Source organism: Myotis davidii, unplaced genomic scaffold (genome assembly GCF_000327345.1).
Source record: "Myotis davidii unplaced genomic scaffold, ASM32734v1 scaffold274, whole genome shotgun sequence".
Lineage (NCBI taxonomy): Eukaryota > Metazoa > Chordata > Mammalia > Chiroptera > Vespertilionidae > Myotis > Myotis davidii.
Window position 1 is genome coordinate 1,020,189 of NW_006285613.1, and position 21,743 is coordinate 1,041,931.

The window sequence follows — 21,743 nt, forward strand, 5'->3', positions numbered from 1 at the left end:
AAATCTATAAATTACCTGCTTCGACTGATGCTATGAAGATCCCAGAAATATCCCATTTTACTGTAAACCCAAAGTCAAGGCCGTTCCCAGGCGTCTGGTTTATGCTGATTCTCATATCACTGAACTGATCCTGAAAACAAACATGAAACGGTGTGATCAGGTGTCCCTGGCACCCACGTGGAGGAAAGTCTATCCATGAAAGAAGGGAGGCTGCAGGCAAGGGACACTTCAATTATTTCATGGTCAACTGGGAGCTTCATTCTTTTTCCTGGGTTTGGAAAAACCTTTATTTATATAAATATTACCAAGTTTATTATTTTTCTTCTAAATTAGGGGAAATTTATATCAACAGATGTTTTTCTTCACATTAATATAATAAATCAGTTGGCCATTGATAAAGCTTATGCTTTTGCTCACCATATAATTGGGTCTAATGTAAAGACTATTTGTTTATACCCAGGAATGCAGTTGAGTGAGAAAATGTGTGTGTGTGTGTGTGTGTGTGTGTGTGTAATGGAATATTCTTAAGTCCTGAGAAAAGGAACATTCTGCCGTTTGCAACAACATGGATGAACCTGAGTGTACGGTGCTAAGTGAGATAAGTCATGCAGAGAAAGACAAGTACTGTATGATACCATGTATGTGTGAAATATAAAAACGCCCAACTTGTAAAAATAGAAAATGGTGTTTACCAGGAGATGGAGTTGGGAAGGATAGGACAGATGTCGTTAAGGATACGCACTTACACAAAGTAGTTAATAAGCCCTAGAGATATAATGCACAGTAAAGTGAACATAGACAACATATTGTATTAAAAATCATCACACTTGTTAGAGAATAGAACTTAATGAGTCTAACCTCTAAAGAGAAAGAGTAATTATGTAATGTGATAGAAGTGCTAATTAACACTACATTTATACAGATATAAATGTATCAAATTAACATGTTGTACACATTAAATTTACAGTGTTATATGTCAAATTCAATAAAATGTCAGTTTTGAAAATGCAAACAAATATGTAAATAATTTATTTTGAAAATGTCATTATGCTTATAAAAAAAAAAAAAAACTTCCAACATTGAATTTAGCTGAATCATTTCAAGGGGTTTACAGACACATAATTCAGCGACCAGCAGCATGCTTATCTAGGACAGGTACCACCCCTAAAGAGCATTTGAAATTTGGCAGGGCATTTCTGCTTGCCCCACTGCCACATGAAGACAGAGCTGCTAGACAGCTGCAAGATGCTGAACTATGTGATCTCCGAGGAACCAGCAGTAAGATGCCAAACACCCCCTATTGAGACACCCTGAGCTGCAGGCCACCACTTCCTTGAAGTGACATTAGCTCAAGAGCCACTTCGACAATGGATAGAATTTTATTTCTGTGTCCATCATTATACTACACAGCAACAAATTCTAAGTTGCATAGACTTCCTTAAAGCCATCTTCTAAAGCAAACATTTTAAGTTTTACAGTATCCTATGCCTGTGGAAATTTAACTACACTTCATCATTTGCATGCTTTGTTTTGGGTACACAGCAGACATGAAGTTTAGCATAATGAGTTTTCCAGACTAGTGATTTAGTTCTTTGATTCATAATCATAAAGAACTTAGACTTAAGAGTTTAAGAATATATATATATATCTTAAAGCCACTGTATTTTTCAGAAAAATACCTACAACTTCTGCATTATAATTTGGCAGTTAAACTGAAACTTAGGCCCTACTGAGCAATTCCTAAAGCCTTATGTTTAATTTTTTTAACCTCTAAACCAGGTTTAAAATCCAAGTGACAATATTCTGAGAAAAAATTTCTCATTATCTAAGAATTAGAATGAAGACAGTAAATAAAGGATTGAGAGCATATTATGTAATATGGGCACAAAAGTTAGGTGCTATAACAATACTCACTTATTCATTTGCTCAACATTCATTATTGTACATCTTATTCTGTATATGACACAGTGCTTAGCATGCTGGGAAATACAGATGGATTAGGCATGGCTCTTGCTCTTGAGAAATAATTCCTGACTCTTCAACAGTGGGTACGGAATTTTTTAAGAAAAAGTTTGTCACCAATAACATAAAAAGATTTCATCAGAAAGCTTGTAAAGCAGTTCAAATATGGGAACTCAGATGCAGCTAGTGAGAACACTCATTAATAATCAGCCTAAACACCAATCCCCAGAATAAAACTCTGCTATGAATAGACAAAATTACTGGTTAGTTCTGCTCTTTAACTAAAACCACCGTACACTTAGAGATGACTCAACAAAAATAATTGGTCATCTTCACCATTCTTACCCTCCCAAATTCCAACTTAAACCCAATTAAAAATGCAGAATCTATTGCTATATAAGGTCAGAGAGGCAAATGATAGGTTAGATATTCAAGGCACTAACAGGTTTTTATCATGAAGAATAAAAGACAGGATGGAGACTTAATAAATAGTCTCAAACTACATAAAGAACACTTTGTGGGAGACAGCAAGTGGATATTATCATTTTCTGGCAAATATAGGATAAAAGTGAACAAGTTTAAGCCACAGACCGAAGTCTCCCAATTATATTAGACTAGAAGAATGATCTCACAAAGGGCTGCTCTTACCTTGGAAATAAATCTCTACTTGAACATATTCAACAAAAGGGCAGATAACCACCTCCCCGAAGTTAACAGAGGACAGCCCCACTGTGGCTACAGCCTGGCAGACTGTTGTGTGTGGATCCTTGGGACTGTACACAGGCAAAGAAGAACGAACCACCTGGACAATTACAGTCCATTCTGTCAATAACCAGGTGACCTCAGGCATGTCACTGCGCCTGACAGAGCCTTCTCTCTCACAAATACATTGATTTTCAAGTTTTTGTTTTTTAAAACCCTGTTTTCAAGTGAAATCCTGATGCATAGCATGTCCCTCCAAAAGCAATATATAGAAAGGATTAAAGTGGGTGGTTATAGCTTCAGGTTAGGGGCCCCAGAGCCCCACCTGCATGGCCTCCTCATGGCAATCCCGCAAGCAGCTCTGTGGAGGTCAAGGTTATTAAATTAGGCTATCCCTGAGACTTCTTACAGGGCAATAAAGCTATAATTACAGTCAAGCATAAACTATTCAGCAATGAGTTCACTTAGAATTTCTACTTCCATGTTTTTCTCTGCATGATGCATGTCACATGAGCATTCTACAAAGGATCCATGCTTCAGAAGATAATGGAGAATTACCTTTTGAACTGGATGGAACTCTGAATATAAATTATGGGGGGAAATCTAAATTCTTGATGGCTGACAAACTACTATCCCAAGTAGTTTAAGTACTCTATGCCAAGAACAGTAAAATATAGTTATTAACATATCAGCACTTAAAAATGAAAATAATTTCCTTCAAATCAGGTATAATTTAAACAGAAATATATACTGAAAACTGTGATTTTTAAACAAAAACATGATGATCTGGAGTAGTAATAATAAAATTTATTTTTATGAGCTCTAGTGAACTAAGATTCTCATATATCACCACCAATGGGAATTAATGAAAAACAGGGTCAATCTTACAAAATAACAAGTTATTCTCCTCAACTTTTCCAATTAGATAAATGTTTACTTAAGGGAAGCCTACTTAAGTTGATAAAATTAAACACTAAAAGTAGATTCAGACTATAAAGTGAGAAATGCCAGAGGACATCAATAATCTTGGGTTTCTGTACACACAGCATTTGCGTGTCTTTTTTTTTCCAGGGGCTAAGGTGAGCCTTCAAATCATGGCTCTGACCCGGCCCTGGACTAACCTCCTTCACCAACGAGACCGTATACCTCCTTCCTCCACTTCCCCATTCCAAAGACTCAGGGCGTTTCCAGCTCTGCCACTGACTCAACCCTTTCCAAGCTTATCTCCTACACGCTCCACACTGGGGATCAAGCCCACAACCTGAGCATGTGCCCTGACTGGGAATCAAACCCTGACTCCTGGTTCATGGTTCAATGCTCAACCTCTGAGCCACACTGCTAGACACCAACAACTATTTTTGCTTCTAGGATATAGTCTTCCAAGTTATCCATTATTTCACTTTCTCTTGCCTTTCTCCTCCATCTCTCTGGACACATCAATTTCATTAGTGTTCTTCTTCTTTCCATTTTCATTTTGTTGTTCCCTCCGTAGTCCTCCATCTTTGTGACTACAGGCTTTCCAGAGTAACCTCCTTCACTGCTATATCTTCAGCTACTAACTAAGCCCTACATATCCAAAACTACATTCATTATCTTCCTCCCCTCACCTGCTCTTCCACCTCTTGTTTTTTTATATATTGGTTAATTACATCACTATCCAACCAGATGCCTACATTAGAAACACCAGCTTCTTTCTGGGGCTCTTCCTCTTTTCTTCTCCTAACTGTCCCCCCCCCCCATCCCAATTCCACACAATGATCCTCACCTGCACTATCCACCACACACACATGCATTTAATAGTGTGGTCAAGTCCACAATCCATAATTCCATCTGGAGCCACCCCGTCCTTCCATCTTCCTTCAGGTTATCGTCTTAGTTTGGTGTCCCCTCTACACTACTGTGGTCGCCTCCCAATAGGCTTCCAATTTACTTTCCCCCATCTTCCACACAGCTGCCAGAACTTGAATAAAGAACATGGCAATTATTATATTACACCTTATTTAAATACGCATAGCTCCTTACTGTCTGCTGCAGTGATGGCGAACCTTTTGAGCTCGGGGTGTCAGCATTTGAAAAACCCTAACTTAACTCGTGCTGTGTCACATATAGAAATTTTTTGATATTTGCAACCATAGTAAAACAAAGACTTATATTTTTGATATTTATTTTATGTACTTAAATGCCATTTAACAAAGAAAAATCAACCAAAAAAATGAGTTTGCGTGTCACCTCTGACACGCATGTCATAGGTTCGCCATCACTGGACTCTACTGGGTAGATTTTAAACTCTACAATTCAGAAATAATTCAGCTCTGATACATACATACCTTTCTCAAAACAATCTTAAGAACTATTTTATCTTTATAAACCAGAAGGTATTTCCATCCTGGTGGGCTCCAAAATTGTAAAGACAGGGCAAAGTTAAAATAAGTCAACATTTGGTGTTTTTCCTTAAGGCAGTTCTCAAATTTGAGCCTGTCATATTTCATAAACATTAAGGTCAGGTAAATCATAATTATGGCCTGATCATTTAACTGGCCTGGAGCATGACTATAACTTTCAAAACTCAAGAATTTCACTGGTAATAATGTGGATGATACCACCTACTTTGCAAGGTTATTGAGAGGAACAAATGAAACATTTAAAAGGTGCCAAGGCAGGTGGTTGATGCCTAGTAATTACCTTCTTTTTCCCATGGAAACAATGTTATCCATTACATATATGCTGGTTAAGCAATTAGAAAAAAATCCTATTTAACACTCACAAACATAGCTATGAAGCCAACAGCACTCAATCAGCATTCAGCAAATACAGATTCAGGCACTGTGATAAAAGCGAGCAAGACCAGCTTGTTTCCTGCCTTCACACAAAGTCAGCTCTAGTGAAGGTGACAAGCAAATAAAATGCATGGTAGAAGCTGTGATAAGAGAAGTCCTGGGTGTTATTAAAAGGGGCATTTAATAGGCTCGGGGGTCAGGAAATGGACATGTAAAAAGCTTCCTTCCTGCCCTAACCAGTTTGGCTCAGTGGACAGAGCGTCGGCCTGCAGACTCAAAGGTCCTAGGTTCGATTTTGGTCAAGGGCATGTACCTTGGTTGCGGGCACATCCCCAGTAGGGGGTGTGCAGGGTTTTGTTTTTTTTTAAATCTTCTTTCCTTCCATACCTATCATCCTACATCTGGGTACTGCTTTAAAAAAGAAAAATCTGGGTAACAGATTCCAAAATGTGGGCTTGGATGGGATTTGAGAATTCAGGGCTCTGACTGGACAAAATAGCGTGAAAACGTGTAGGTAACACCAATTTGGGGGGGAAACATGAAAGCTACATCTGTGGGAGGTTTGAAGAGGATGAAGGACTCTCTCCCCTTGCTCAGGGTCACCCCCAGAATTGTCCCAGCAGCCTGGACTGGAAAGGGAAGCAGGCGACGGAGCAACACAAAAAGAGAAATAGGGAGAAAAGGAACAGAGAGGACTAAACCCCAGAGCTCAGCAAAGGAGATAGGAAAGAAACCCCTGTAAGCAGAAAATGAGGTCATATTAATTTCTTCCCTTCATTATGCCTTTCCTTTTTTATGGCATAAACCCACAATTCTGTGATAGGTTCCTAACCAGTCTCTGCCCCAGACTTCATTTCCTTAAAATAGTTCTATGCAACATCACAGTGCTTACGTTCTAAAACACCCATTAATCTTAAAATTTCCACATTAAAGATCCTATAAGGACCTAAATTGCCTGCTGGATCAAGTTTATACTTCAGTCTAGCAATCAGGGCCATAAATGCAAATCAAGTCAGTAAACACTTCCAGCTCTGTGCAAAGGCTGTGGAGGGTATAAAGAATACCAGTGACGAGACACAGTGAACACATGGAACAGGAAGAATTCAGCAGATGAAGCTTTCAAGGGTGGAAAATTCAATTCCGACTTGGGGAAGAAGATATTTGTATTCACAAAGGGAATGACCCTCCTGAGCTGAAAAGAACAGGAGGACTTCTTTAAAAGACAGAAATGGGTGAAATAAACAATTTCAAATGAGGTGACAATAAAAACAAATATTTGATGTGTTCAAGAAAAAGGAAGCGGTCTCATTTGGTTAGGTCACCTACTTCCTTTCTCTTTCCCACAACATAGTGTGGTGTAGGTAGGTAGCTTGAGTCAGACTGCCTGGGTTCAAATCCTGACGCCACCACTTAGTACCTTGCATGGCCTTGGGCAAGTACTATGCTCACTCTGTGCCTCAATTTCCACAACTATAAAGCAGTGATCCCAAGGTCACTGAGGACTAACTAAGATAATGCCCTGAGACACCTGGAGTTGGCACATGGTAATCCCTCAATAAACAGCCGCTAACTGCAGTACTAAAGGAGTTTGAGACCAGTGACGTGGGACCTCAATACTCCCCTGAATGCCCTGCACAGATCACTGAGGCTTTGCAGCTGAGAGATTAGTCCAACCTGGCACCACACGGGTGCCTCCGATGCCAGCCTCTGAGGAATGCACAAACACACATGACTGTTTACAAAGCATCTGCATTAATGGGGACAGGCCTGAACTTCCACTGAAGCAGGGAGAGAAAAATATAACATCAAGGAAGATTCTGGAGGAAGAAAGAAAAGGACATTACTAGCAAAAGTGCAAATAAAGAACGAGAACGAAGGCCCGAAGAACAGTTATAAAACTACCAAGACATCAAGTTCAGCCACGCACTATACTTTTATTTTTCCATTCTCTGAACTTCTGGAATTATAGTTTGGCCAAGAGTTTGGAGGAGTGTTCCATATGCCTTGACATATTAAGGACCAACTGTTTTAGGCCTTCACAGTGTTTTCCCCAAGGCAGTGAGCCCCTTTTCAGTGACAAGGGCGAGGGGATCCTACATAAGCTACTTCCCTCAGAGCGCAGAAGTGACACACCAGGCATCTTGGTGATGGGCCAATGGCCATATGACACATACCTATGTTCAAGAATTCTAATGGTCCCACTTGTTAAATGAAGCCTAATTTTGCTTGGGAGAAGAGCATTTCAAGTTTGGTGACAAAGAAGCCTAAACCCATTAAGGGTGAAACCTGACACCATGCCATGTTAATTCAGGTTCCTCTGACCCGCACTAACCTGGACACACCCACTCACCACACTTAGCCTCTTTTTCTTAATCCGTGGATGCAGCTAGTCAACTGTCGCCCTGAGGGAGGTGGGTGCACCTAGCGCCAACACACTAATCAGGCTGCTTGTTTGGATTTGCTCTTTGAAAGGGAGAGGCTTACATGCAAGTCCATAAAACAAAAGACACCTGGCTGTGCTGTTTCTATTATTCATCCACTAGTACCTTATGTTCCCCAAGTATACCATAGGCTATTGTTCTCATCTGAAACTCATAATGCTAATTAATATTTCCAATTCTTTAAAAATGAAGTTAAACACCTGAAACTGATACGAAATTTCATTAAATGTAAACTGTAACTGAAAAATAAAATTTTAAAAAGTAATAAAACAAAATAAAAAGTTATCAAAGTAACTTACAAGTAATGATTTTAGCAAGCTGCAAAAATTTCTTTTAGATATAGGTTTGTAAATATGCATGGGGAAAGCTGAAATAAATATACCTAAATACTAGCAAAGGTTACCCATTAATGATGGAATTACTTTCCTGCATTTCCACATTTATGCAACTACATAGTACTTTATAACCAGAAGAAAAAGCTTAAAGCTGTAAAACTTTATAGAACTAATAAAAATCCAATATACCAAATAAATATGTTATTTCAAATTATTGCACATGAAGTCACTTCATGAATATAACTTAGGCCAAGTTGTATACTTCATGTTGTACCTTGGAAGACAAATAGGAAGGAACCAGAGAAATCTACACTAAGCTAAAGAACCACAAAAGCTCCTCCATGCAAAGAAATTAATATATTAAAGTGCTTACGAAGGGTTTTTTTTCTAAAAGAGAAAAGCTTGATCCAGACAACCAACAGCTATATAGCCTCCATGTAAAACATACTAAAAGAACAGTCATTACTTAATAATTCTGTTGTCATCTTTGGGGATTTGAAGAAGGAAAAACTACAAATACCTTCAGTCATTCTTCATCTGATGGTATATTTGTTTGGATTCCAAATGTTAAGTAACACAATTGTCATACTATAACTAAACCTCAATATTACCATTAGGAGACAGTGAGTGGTTCAAAATTCTAGACTTTCGAAAGTATAAATGAGCAATGAAAGTCACTAGAAGGTTAATATGGTAGAGGAAGAAATGCCATGTCCCTAGAGGCCCATACCTCTCGTGTGCACCAATTTCTCCTTGCGGTCAGTTAGTGTCCCTGAAAAGGGGCCTTTATTACCCATTTATCTATTAGACCTGCACCGAAAGCTTCCTGAGTGAGTCCTGCACCTGAATCCAGGACTGCTGTGCAGCGTAAAGGCAGCAGCTGCTGAAATGGGCAGTAGAACGAACACCCAGATAAACCCCAAGGAGACTGGCCAATGGACTCAATACACCCAAGTCACAGGGTCATCTGAATCCATAAACTCAGAGTTGAAAGAGACCTACTTCCTCCCAGATCTGCTCAAACTAAATGCAATCTCACATTCCACATTATCACGTAACCGATTGCAACGCCTAGAAACACGGGTTAGGTATGGGTTCCAGTTTAAATACTTGTGTTTCTGAGCCTGGGTGATTAAGCGCCTTCCCAAACTCACCTTTGATCGTGACGCCTCTGTCTGTGGTGAGCTTCTCCCTTCTCCAAGTTCAGACATTGAATTGGGGCCAGATACTGAAGTCCAGGTAGCATTAGAAGTGGCAGCCCAGTCCTGGGAGAGAGATGAGAAGGAGGGTGTAGGAGAGGGCAACCTCATCACACCCTCTCCCGATGTCACTGCCTCTCTTTCACCAAAGGAGCTGGAAGCCAGCTGGCTTGGGTCAGATTTTTGCACAGAGGTGCTGACCGAACTGTACTGAGTTCTCTTAACGCCTTCTACATCTCCATTATACTTCCAAACGTCATCCATCTAAATAGGAAACATCATTTTAAACTTGGTATTGTTAGATTTCTGTTTTAAAATGTGTACAGTAATATTTTAGTGAAAATTACTAAAAGCTTGGAGCACATTCTTTCATACCAGCGTAGGAGGAAGAGGTGTTGTTTTCATAAGTGTTTATATTATAAACAGACCTCTGAAACTTGCTTTGCTCATTTACATTAGTCCAGGTCAGTAGATAGAACTCTACTCTTTTTAACTGTTGAATACTCTATAGTATGGGTATCTACAATTTATTTATGTGACATGCATTCAATGCTGTTCAAAGTTTTCTGTAACTTCCAAAAACATTGCAACAGATACCCATATATCTTTATAATCAGAATATTTTTATACCACAGATTTCCAAAAGTGGACTTGCTAGACCAAAGGCTATTTATATATAAATATAAATTATATATAATATCTTTTAAAAATTATAGCAAAGCACACCCAAAGCAATGTATAAAAATGTCTGTTTTGCCAGAACCGGTTTGGCTCAGTGGATGGAGCGTCGGCCTGCGGACTGGAGGGTCCCAGGTTTGATTCCGGTTAAGGGCATGTGCCTGGGTTGCGGGCACATCCCCAGTGGGAGATGTGTAGGAGGCAGCTGTTTGATGTTTCTCTCTCATCGATGTTTCTAACTCTCTGTTTCTCTCCCTTCCTCTCTGTAGAAAATCAATAAAATATATTTAAAAAAAAAAAAAATGTCTGTTTCACCTGGCCAGTATGGTTCAGTGGTTTAGCATCAACCCATGCACCAGAAGTTCACTGGTTCGATTCCCAGTCAGGACACATGCCCGGGGTTTGGACTTGATCCCCAGGGGCTAGTGTGCAGGAAGTAGCAGATTGATGTTTCTCTCTCATCAGTGTTTCTAACTCTCCCTTCTCCCTCTCCCTCCCTTTCCCTCTAAAAATCAATAAGAATATATTTTTTTAAAAGAATGTTTGTTTTTCTGTATCCTTGACAACACTAGACATTTTGAATCTAATGGATGAAAAGTTGTACACCTCATGCTTGTTCTAATGAGGTTGAACATGCATCTGGGTCCTTTATGTTATCAACCATTTAAACCCCTCTCTCTTGAATTGGCTATTCATTTCCATACCCATTTTCCTACTAGTTTATCTTTTCCCTACCAACCTGTAGGGACATTTTAAACCTTAGGGATATTGACCCTATATTTATAATACATTCTACTAATCTCTTTTCAAGTCTATAAATTATCTCTTGACTATGATAAAAATGTCTGTCACATAAATTTAATTTTTGTGTTGTCAAATTAAGATAATGATCAGGGGTTCTTCCTGGCTATTTAGACAAGTTTTCCTCACTTCAATTTTTTTTTAAATCATATTTTTTCTCTTTTAGATTTTAAGATTCCACATTGGCAGAGAAAAAAGAAACTTGAATATTGATAGTAAGAAGTGTACTGCTTCCTTTTACATAATGAAACTTAGTAAACCTACTTTCAAGTTTGTGATACTGCTTTATTCTCAGGGCAAATGATACCATGTTTTTAAAAATACTAATAGAAGTAAATATGCAATTTTTGAACATAAGATACATTTTAATAACTACACTCAAACATATCAAGTACTAATGAAGTAGAAAATGGGGGAAAATAAACATTTGTACATAAGAACTGAAAATATTTAAGTCAAACCATATGAAACTGCTGTTTTGTAAGTCTAAAAGAACTGACAAGTGGCAACTTCATATAGTTCAATCTAATACTTTACAAAAGCTATACCTGAGAAAATTTGATGTTAAAAAATAAATTCTCTGCCTTAGCATGTAGCTCATTCATTCTTCAAAATGTATCAGTTCTCTTTTCTTTTTCTTTATTGAATTTAAAACTTAATCAGTTCTGTATCATTGCTATATTTTAAGCATTAAGTAGCATTAAATATCTATGGGATCTACATTGGCTAAAATAAAAATTGTGTTATATATGTTATGTACATTTTACATATTAAATATACATAACTCAAACTTCTGCACAAGTACACCAACAGTTTGCTCATGAGAATAGAGTACATGAACTGAGAACACGTTTTTACCGTGTAGGACCTCGGGAGCGATGAGATTCCCCTTGAGTGAGAGCCAAAAGGTCTCGGTGTGACCACAGATGTCAACCTAGCTGTATCAGTTTTCTGGTAACTTCGGGGGAGAGAAGCTGAAACTCGAGTCGACTCCATTTGTGTAGTCAGTGAACGCTGGGAAGACAAAGAGGCTGGGCGTTGTTCTTCTGTGGGGCTTTCAGAAGGAAGCCGAATTTCAGCTGGTAGAGTGTCCTCTCTTTTCACAACAGTTGTAGAATCTTGTTTAGGAATTTCTGTAGGAAAAGTTGTTCCTTTCTCTTCTACTCTCTCACCCTGGTGACTTGCTTCTGACATAGTTAGTGTCAGGGGAAGCTTGTCTTCATTCAATACATCATCAGAAGAATATATTCTACTCCTCGATGTAATTGTAGATGTCTCGTTTCGGGATTCCCTTAGCAGAAACACACCATAGCCGCAAAGTTATGCATTTGGCATTCAAAGGTTGGGAGACAGACCTTATTTTGGTAATTAGCATACAAAATGAGCTGGGAATAATGTGCAATATAATACTAACAGAATATGAGGATAAATACATGCAGTTGTTTTATGCCACACTAAGAAATATTATAAGAGCTCGACTTTTCAGAGAGGCTCTCAGATATTTCACAGATTTTTTTTAAGTTGTAAAGATAAATAAGGAAATGAAAATTTAATAAGGAATTATTCGCCAAACTTATCCACAAGTTTATAACTCTTCCAAAATTGACACACTACACATGTAACTGCCTGACAACCAATTTGAACCCTCCAAAGATGTAGATTCCTTGTCAGCCCTGTATTTCCTGTACATGATTTACAATAATTTAGTAAAAATAAAAGACTGCAAAAGACACAGACTTCCATTAAGTTCAAGTTATTACCTAGTTTCATACAGCTTCATAGAATTTGCACAGACAGTTATTACAGATTAAAAGTCACCACTCATACGTATGGAGAAAATGATGAAACAGCCTCATCTCTAGCATTTAGTAAGGAGTGCCTCTGAAGCTGACAGTTGCATTTAAGTGAATGAAACTGTGTTTGCAGTTGGCTTCTGGGGCATAAAGGAGCTTTGTGTAATTTCACCTGACAGCACATTTCCTTTTCGACATTATCCTTAAAGCATATTTGCTGTTTCCCTGAGCTGTACCTATCCCAAGGTTTCACAGAGTAACTTCTCTAACAGGAAATTTTAATTTGACCTTTATTCTGTTATGTTTCAATGCAAAAAATAAACCCTCACAATTTCTTTTTATATAGTCTTCCTTTAAAATATAATGTTAATTGTACCACTGAAACATGAAAAATAACTGTTACATTTTATACAATTTAGTTGAGTGTGGGAGCTGGTTTTATTTGACCATTTCATTCCTAAATTCATTTTAAAAGGAGAAAAAATAGTTCCTTTTCTGGGCCAAATATAGCCAACACCACCCAATTCTGCATATGAATATTCAATGTAAAACGAAGAAATAATGTATATCTATTTAGTACAAATTTCTTTTGTCAATCCAAGCCACTATTTAACATAGCAATACTTTGCTTTTTCATGGCTAAGCAAAATGCTGAACGTTTCATTGCATATTTGGTTACAGTTTAATCACCCTGCACATGCACAAAATGTCCATTTCTAACCCTGGTCTCTCTGACCAGGAGATCTATCCAGCCTATTACCTGTCCTGCAGCATTTCCTTAAATGTCTTAGAGCTTTTCTCAGATTTCTCCAGCGCCTGCTTTTCAATTTCTTCCCTCTCTTCTTTTTTCTTCTGCAAGTCTGAAGTGTAGCTTTTTCGACGATCTTTCCATTTTGCAAGGTCCTAACAGCAGAAAATCACATCAGCACAGGCATACCTGAATTGCTACACACCCTTTCTAGCAGAGCGAGCGTGCCAGCGGATCCCATTACATCGCTGAAACTATTCACTCCCACTTGATGCCAAGGTGCCCTAATTTTGCTTTTTATAGCCAGCGTTTCTATACCAAGCCTGTATCTCATGTGTCTGCCTAAAAAACCTGACCTAATAAGATAGACCCCATTTTTGTTTTCCTGCCTCGTTGCCCATTTCACAAAGAATGCTAAATGCTTGTAATTAGGTGCCAGGTCAGAAAGAGCAGGAACTGTTTCAAGTTCATTTTCATCTCACTCCAAGAATCTGGCTGCTGTATGAAATGACATGTCTTCACCAGTAAAACTGGAAAAGAAGATGACTACTAAATGGTTAAGCGTGGGTGCACACTGGGTCTTCCATTGAACGAGCCCTGAGCTCAGTCCCCGCTTGGAGGCAAAGGGTGAATAAACACAGATAAATCCGATGTGCTCCCCCCTCCCAGGAACTCTCAGCCTAGAAGGGGAAGACGGGCATGTAAATAAAAATTCAGCAATGAGTGCAATCGGGCTGCTGAGAGAGTCGGGGTCCAAAGGAGAGCATGGCCTACCTCAGGCAGGAGTTTCAAAAGGCTTTCCTGGGGAGGCCAGCCTCGAGTACTGACTTCTTCAGAGTGGAAAGACTTTACATAAGGACAGGGCAATAAGGAAGATCAAACAGAACAAGGGGACACCTGTTTCCATATTCCTAGGAAGGGAAGTCTCTCCCAGCCAGGTGAACCCAGGACAGTCAACCTAGTTCACCTTGACATTAGCTCTGGCAGTCTAAGCTGGTTCTGACACCCAGGGGTTCAATAGTACAACCTTTTCTATGTCTCCCAAACAGAGAAGTCCCATACTAAGACCTGCTCGTCATTCCAGCCCAAGTAGGAGCCTCTCCAAGTTCTCAGACTAAATGGAATCTCACCCCTAGGACGTACAACGTTAAGTTTGGTTTAAACCCTCTGGGAGCAGACCAAGCTACTCTGCTTTAAAAAACAGCCTGAAACCTATATGAACTATTTGCAGAAAGAACAAAAGCAATGTGCATTTCATCCTATATGATCACAAGCATGCATTTTTATCTCACCTAACTTAATTGATAACTCCTCGATACTTACTATTTTTCACACCCAAACAGTTACCATGTATGTTGGCAAAATGACAGTGAATTCCTGTTTCCTGACAATTAAACTGAGTCCCCCAACTCAAAGAGGCACTGGAATTTTGAAATGTGGCCACAGCAGGGGGTTTCTCCTTCATGAATTAGACCTTAATTCCTTTGAAAAATTAAGATTTACTCTCTCTGGGCCTTTTGTTCATGCTACCACTCAACTCTATTACCATAAAGATGTCCTCAAAGATCTTTGTGTTTGCTTTCTATAGCTTATCATACTTTTATACACTGCTTTGGTTTATAACAATTACCCCTTTCAAAATAGGCCAAGCTCCTTTCTGTAGGAACAAAACTATGACAGTTCTGTGAAAACACCTAACTTTGATTCAGATTATACGATTACATTTTCAACCAACCTATTTCTTCTTAAATCTCCTCTACTAACTCTAAGAACCAGTTCATCTCTCCAGGCTGATGCCCAGACTCTGCTGAGCCCCTGCCCCTCCGCTTCCCAGACCCTGAGCAAAGCTTCTTCCTTCCATGATCATCAGTAACGGTCCCACCCGAATTCAGAATTCAACTACCAATGCACGTCAACCAGTTAGCAACACTGCCAGGAAGGACCTTCTCCTACAGGAGAATTCAGAGAATATTAGAAGATAAACAGCCTGTTGTGTTTTGCACAATGGCCTTTAAAATATACAACAGTCATGGACCAAGAAGGTTTGAAAATCTTCTTAAAGGAAGATGGTCACATTTTCTACAGGCCTGAATTCTTTCATAGCAAGGAAAATCACCTCCTGAGTACGCTGACGTGCTTTGCAGGGAAGCAAAGAAAAGTCAAACCCACACTCCTGCCCAGTCTCCCCATCTCCCAGTACAAAGCATACTCACATCCTGCCATTTCTGATCTTGCTCTTTTAATTGGGATTTCATCTTCTGCAGCTCCTCGTAACGCAGCTGCCGCAAGTTCTGAACATCCTCGGCGCTGACATCGCTCATGGACTTGCTCCTATAACAAAAATACCCGCGGTAACCAAGGTTCACATGACTGCGTGTAGACTTAAAACTGGGAGGTTGGGCTTAGACTTGGAAATTCCATCTAAATTTCTGCCGTACTACCTAGATGCTTTAGAGATAATATCACAGAAATAGCACCGCAGAGATAAATGGTGTTTTTCCAAAACGCAGAAACAAGAGCCTTGCATGCAACTTAAGTGTGAATTCTTTCACAAAATGGCTAAATGAAACCTCCTAAGTCTGAAAAAAAAATCCAGTGCTCATATTTAGAGTGGTCTCTGCATAAAAGAATTGTTTCAGAAAAAAAGTTAATTATTATTAGTCACTAGAATCATTTGTCTTTATTTTTCTATCTCTCCCCAAGATAATCTTTTAAGGTTTGGCTGCCTTTTCTGGACACTTATTAAATAATTTAATGATTACCTGATATTTTCTCCTCAAGTTCAATAGCATGAATAAGTGTGCTGCCTTTTCTCAAAGATTGTATACCACCTGCCCACCACTGCACTGGACTTGTTCTCACAGCACCACAGGTAGTTTCTAATACCCAGTTATAAGATAGCCTCCATAACTTTCTTTTTATTAAGGCAGCTCTCATGTCTTCCATGGGTGCCCCCTGCCATGAGGATGCAAGGAGAGTTAGCTCTCACAGAGCTCAATCTAGAGTAGAAACCAATGAAAAAGTTGGGTGTCGGACACAAGGCACATGTGTGCTACATACATGCACCCATAAAAAGTTGGGGTAAACTGCCCCCAGAGATGGTGAAACTGAGGGGGGAAGAAAGAGTGGAGTCAGGTCTAATATTGAATAGCAGGTAGGAATGAGTGAAGAGAGAGAAAGACAGAGCTTTTGAAGGTGGGGTGCCCAAAATGCTCTCTCCTACAAATCTTTCATATGGCACTACTGATTTTATTTCATTGTAACTGACTCCACCTTTATTCATTTAAGTAACACGACACCTCCTTCTTGGGCCCCTAAACTTTGCCTTCCCCTAGATCTTGCCATCACCACATTACTTAGCTCAGGAATTCAATTATAATCTATATAAATGACTCCCAAATCCACAGACCAGTCCTCTCCTTAGACTCAATTCTAATTGCTCATTAGATAAATATCTCTGCATGGATATCCCCTAACCACCTAAATTGTAAAAGGACCAAATGAAATAATATCAAAAAGGATTCTGTAAACAGTAACTCACTAAACACATGGTTATTGTTAATGTAGCCAAACTCAATTCTGTCCACAACCCTGCTTTTCCTCCCATAGCTATTAGTAGTGTTACCTGCCCTCCAATCGTCCACATCTGAAACCAAAGAACCATTTTTCACCTTTGCCTCTCCCTTCTCCTTACTTTCAATTAGTTATCAAGTCCTCTTACTCAGTGTCTTTTTCTTTCCATTTCTATTGCCAACACCCTAGATCAGAGCACAGTCAACTCTTAACTAGACTTTTTCAAAAGCTTCTTAAATTATCACCCAGTCTCCAGATCCCATGATGGTCTTTCCTGAACTGTTCCCTCCATTCAAGAGCCCTTCCCCAGTATATATGCCTTTTCAAATGCCCCTCTGTCCTCAGGAATCCTGCTAGACTAAACTCCAGATGGGTGTAAGCGATGTCCACTTGGAAGTCTAACAGGTTACTCAAACATGTCACAGACCAAAACCATGATTGCTCATTCTACGATCTGCTCAAAACCCATCTTTCTCATCCCAATAAAAGTCAACACAACGTTCCAGATTGTAGGCCAAAACTCTTGGAGTCATCCCAGACTCCTCTCTCTCTCTCTCATACTTGTCACTGATCTCCTTAGTAAAACCTGTCACTCTTACCTTCTAAATATATCTAGGATACAATCACTCCTCATCACTTCCTTGCTCCAGGCTATTAATCTCCTGCTGTATTATCACAATAATCTGTCTCCCTACTTCCACCTCTTCCTGCCCAACAGCGTATTCTCAACATAGCAGACAGAGGAGTCTCAAAATTGCACTCAGATCATGCGTCTACTCAACACCCCAATTCCTTCCCATCTCACTTAAGTTAAAAACAGGTCCTACCAAGAATTACAAGGTCCAACCATGACCTGGTACCCACCTACATCTCTGCATCCTGAAATGTTCTCCTCTACTCACTCGGCTACTGCCAACTGGCTTCCTTGTTCATGCTCACATATAAGCTCTTCACCCAAATATCCGTATGGCTTACCTCTCACTCCCAGTCACCTGCTTAAATGTTATCTCAGTGTTTCCTTGCAAAAATAGCACATGTCCCTCTCTCCTGGCCCACCTTTCTCCATAGCATATATTGCCATCTGAAATGTATGCTTATGTCAACATCACCTGCCTTGTCCTATAAGATTACAAAGCAGGAGTTTTGTCCAGTTTGTTTACGGCTATATCACCTGTGCCTCAAAGAGAGCCCAGCCCATGCATGTGATCATAAATGTATTAATGATCTAGATAATATTCTGCCACTTTGATAAAGTCTTCCTAGCTCCTCCATGCCAAAAATGGTCTGTCTGTCCCTTCTCCCAACTTCTCTAGTGCTTTCGTTCTACCTTTCTCATGGTATCTAACAATCAGCATATTGTGTACATAGTGTGTGCACAAGCATGCATGTTTGGCTTAGCTCCCTCACAGGTTCACACATTGCCTGGGAGGAAAACATAGCACAAGGCATGCAGGATACATGCATTTAACATCTGTGATAAGAATAAGGAATATTTTATCACATTAATCATGCAAAATAAACTTGAAATGTTTCTAATATTCTGTAAGAATGTATAACTCCTCCCCAAAGTTTTATAAAGAAAGCTTTATAGCACTTGTTAAGGAATACTAAAGAATTACATATAGGAAATATATGAATTTACATATGAAATTATATATGGCTCTATGAATGTAATATTATTTAACTAGGTATGACTATATAAAACTGATCTGTATAAATTTGAGGATATAAATTTACTTAACTCACAAACTGCAAAGAATTAGGCTATTTCAGCTAATACTATAACAGACTCACCAAAAAGAGGCAAGGAAACATGTTCACGATCAAGACATGAAGGGAATCTGGATACTTAAAACACAAGGTTACAAAAATTTCAGAACAAAAATGGAAATGCAAATATGATAGTAATATTATGGTGGGGGGACAGCTGGCTGGTCTCAACTGGCCCAGACTTCTACACCGGAGCTATTTGAGACCTCACCTCCTGCAATGCAGAACCTGAACTGGTGCCTTTTCAAAAAACATACTCATCATGGGCAGGGCAGCCTCCTGAGAGCCCACGCACAGAACCTGGCACACAGGCAGTGCCCAACGTGAACAAAGTGAGCCAAACACTATCGGGAGCTGACAAGTCCCTGCACAGGGCAGGAATGTGAGCGCCTACTGTTCCCTGGGGAGCATAAAGTTTCCTACATAAGCCTGAGCACTTTCCATACAGGCTGAGCCAGGCAGTGGAATGAGACAGGAGGTGGGGGCTCCGGGCCTGCCCGTGGCAACAATTTTCACCCCATCCTAACATCGTTTCACTTCTCTGAGCCTCAGTTCCCCATTCAAGAAAGGGATTGTTATGAGACGGGTAGGTTATGTGGACTGCATGTCAACAACCATCTCGTGCTGTACACCAACTCTTCTTATGAAGGCAAATGTAACTGTGTGGGATCTTCTGAAAACTAACTCCCAAAGCAGTTTCAAATTAGAGAGGTCATCCCAGGCCACACGGATAAAATCTAGAACTTTTGGAGTGCGGGAGTGTTCTAGCCAGATCATGAAGAATTCTTTCTTTCCTTATCAGAGTTGACAGCATAATAAACTTCTGAGGGCTTACTGTGAGCCAAGCAGCCTAACCGGGATTATCTCATCAGACAAAACCTCAGTCCGGTTCTGCCACTCACTAGCTGGACGACCTTGGGAAAGCTGCTTCCCTTTCTCCATGTTTCTAAAATGCATATAATACCCACCTGTCTACCTTACAGAAATGAGATGGGCACCAGAGATAGTCTCAGGAAAATTGCTTGGGAAACTATAAAAGGCTGTGCACGCTAAGTTCACTAGCTAATCACAATTCTTACAATTCATTTATCTGCCACCCTTAAATCTGGAGAGGCTTCCATTTAGAACTGCTTTGGATTTTTTACAAAAAAATGAAAATACAGTTCTAATATGTGGCATTTTTAGCTGAATCGACTTAAATTCTTTAACAGCACTTGGGTAAAGAGAGAAAGACGGGGAAAGGAAAAGGAAAAAGGTATAGATTATATAACAGTATTACTAAAATCTTACTCTCTTCTCCCATGATACTGATCAACTGCTACTCTCCTGGCACTTTTTAACTAGTTTTATGATGCATATTATTTTACAACTCAATTTCAGAAAACTTATAGATGACTATCTAAGGAGTGAGGGATCAAAAAGGACCAGTGTGTAGCAAAATTTCCTTACTATAAAAATCACTGATAGCCTCATGGGGCAAATAGAACTTCTATGATACTAAGTTAGGGGGCCCCAACCTTCAGAGGAAGATATAAATATTCTTATTAATGCACCTCCAAATACAGGGTGGGCAAAAGTAGGTCTGCAGTTGTGAGTATGTGAGGCACAGAGTTTATTCTTGTACTATTATTAATTATTGTATTATTTTCCATATGAACAACTATAAACCTACTCTTGCCCTACCCTGTATACCTCCATTATATGTTGCAGGAATTCACTAAACTAAAGGGTAATCAATACTAAAACCAGGGTAAGAGGCTTTAGAGCTGCCACAAACTAGATTGATAAACAATATAAAGGAAACTTTTCATTTATAGGTTTATAGTCTAAGTCAGGGTTTCTCCACAGCAGTACTATTGACATCTGGGGGGCAGAAAATTATCTGTGGTTGGGGGCTATCCTGCCTCCTGAAGGACATTTAGTAGCATCTCTGCTGTAAAGGAACCAGATGCCAGTAGCAATGCCTGCCTCCCCCGCCCCTCCAAAGGCTCACCCAGTATGACCTTCAAAAAAGTCTGCAGATATTGTCAAATATTTCCTGGGAGCATAATCCCCAGAAAGTAATTCACATCAACATTATTTTCCCTTTCTTTTTGTTGTCTTGGCAATAAAAAGATAATTGGCAGCAGATTCAATGGCTTAATCATATTGCAAAATTATAACTGTAAATCCTTACATATTTGTCCTTAGAGCGTCCACCAAGACCATAAAGGCATAAGTCCATGCAACACAAAAGCACACATGTGAGAAATGACTGCCACATACAAAGCGTCTTACTAAAAATACACAAGTGACAAGTGTTAAATGCCAAATAAAAAGCAAGCCAAAAATTAATAATCTAAGATTTCAAAATCTAATACACATTTCTCTTTAACCTGGTTCTTACAAAAAAAAAAAGCATTCATTATTTTTCAACCATAGGATGTTGAACAATAATGATTTTCTAGGTAACATATATTATGTCCAGAGAAATATCACCCAGGAATATCAGTTGTTTTATCCTTATAAACACTTATGAACATCTTTATAAACATGAAATAAGTTCCAGATTAAAAGCCTGTATTCAATCCAATTTTTTGTTTTCATTGCAGATCAATTTAAGAAAAATATCAGTAACTGACAGAATATGGTGGGGGGGGGGGATTACCATATAATAGATTTTTTATTGCAAATGGCCTAAAATGCACTTGAGTTTTGTGAGAACATATTTGTATTTGTGTTACTTTCCATTATTTGACAAGGCAAGCATTACTAGTATTCATCAGTCTCAATTTACAGACAATCTTTATTTGTGTTGTTCCCTTGCCACTAAATTGCCTTTATAACAAACATTATACTAGGCAAACAACAGTCTTGAAATAATCTACAGGAGGCATTCGCTCCTGCTAATGACAGCCCAGAAAAATCCTTTGCTTTCTGAGTCTTGGCATTTGGGTTTCTCTCTTTTCTTAACCCAGTTATATA

At 39.1% G+C, this 21,743-nt stretch overlaps 1 protein-coding gene across 7 annotated transcripts in view; it reads right to left on the bottom strand.

The window, feature by feature from the left end:
• LMO7 (LIM domain 7) overlaps positions 1-21,743 on the bottom strand; it is a 217,449-nt gene that overhangs the window by 21,519 nt on the left and 174,187 nt on the right. For all 7 annotated transcript variants that reach the window (XM_006756358.2, XM_006756351.2, XM_006756356.2 and 4 more), the window contains 5 exons: positions 15,650-15,767; positions 13,449-13,591; positions 11,754-12,186; positions 9,372-9,680; positions 16-130 (listed from right to left, as the gene is read on the bottom strand). In XM_006756358.2, the coding sequence (XP_006756421.1) occupies positions 16-130; positions 9,372-9,680; positions 11,754-12,186; positions 13,449-13,591; positions 15,650-15,767 (1,118 nt within the window). The remainder of the gene's footprint in view (positions 1-15; positions 131-9,371; positions 9,681-11,753; positions 12,187-13,448; positions 13,592-15,649; positions 15,768-21,743) is intronic.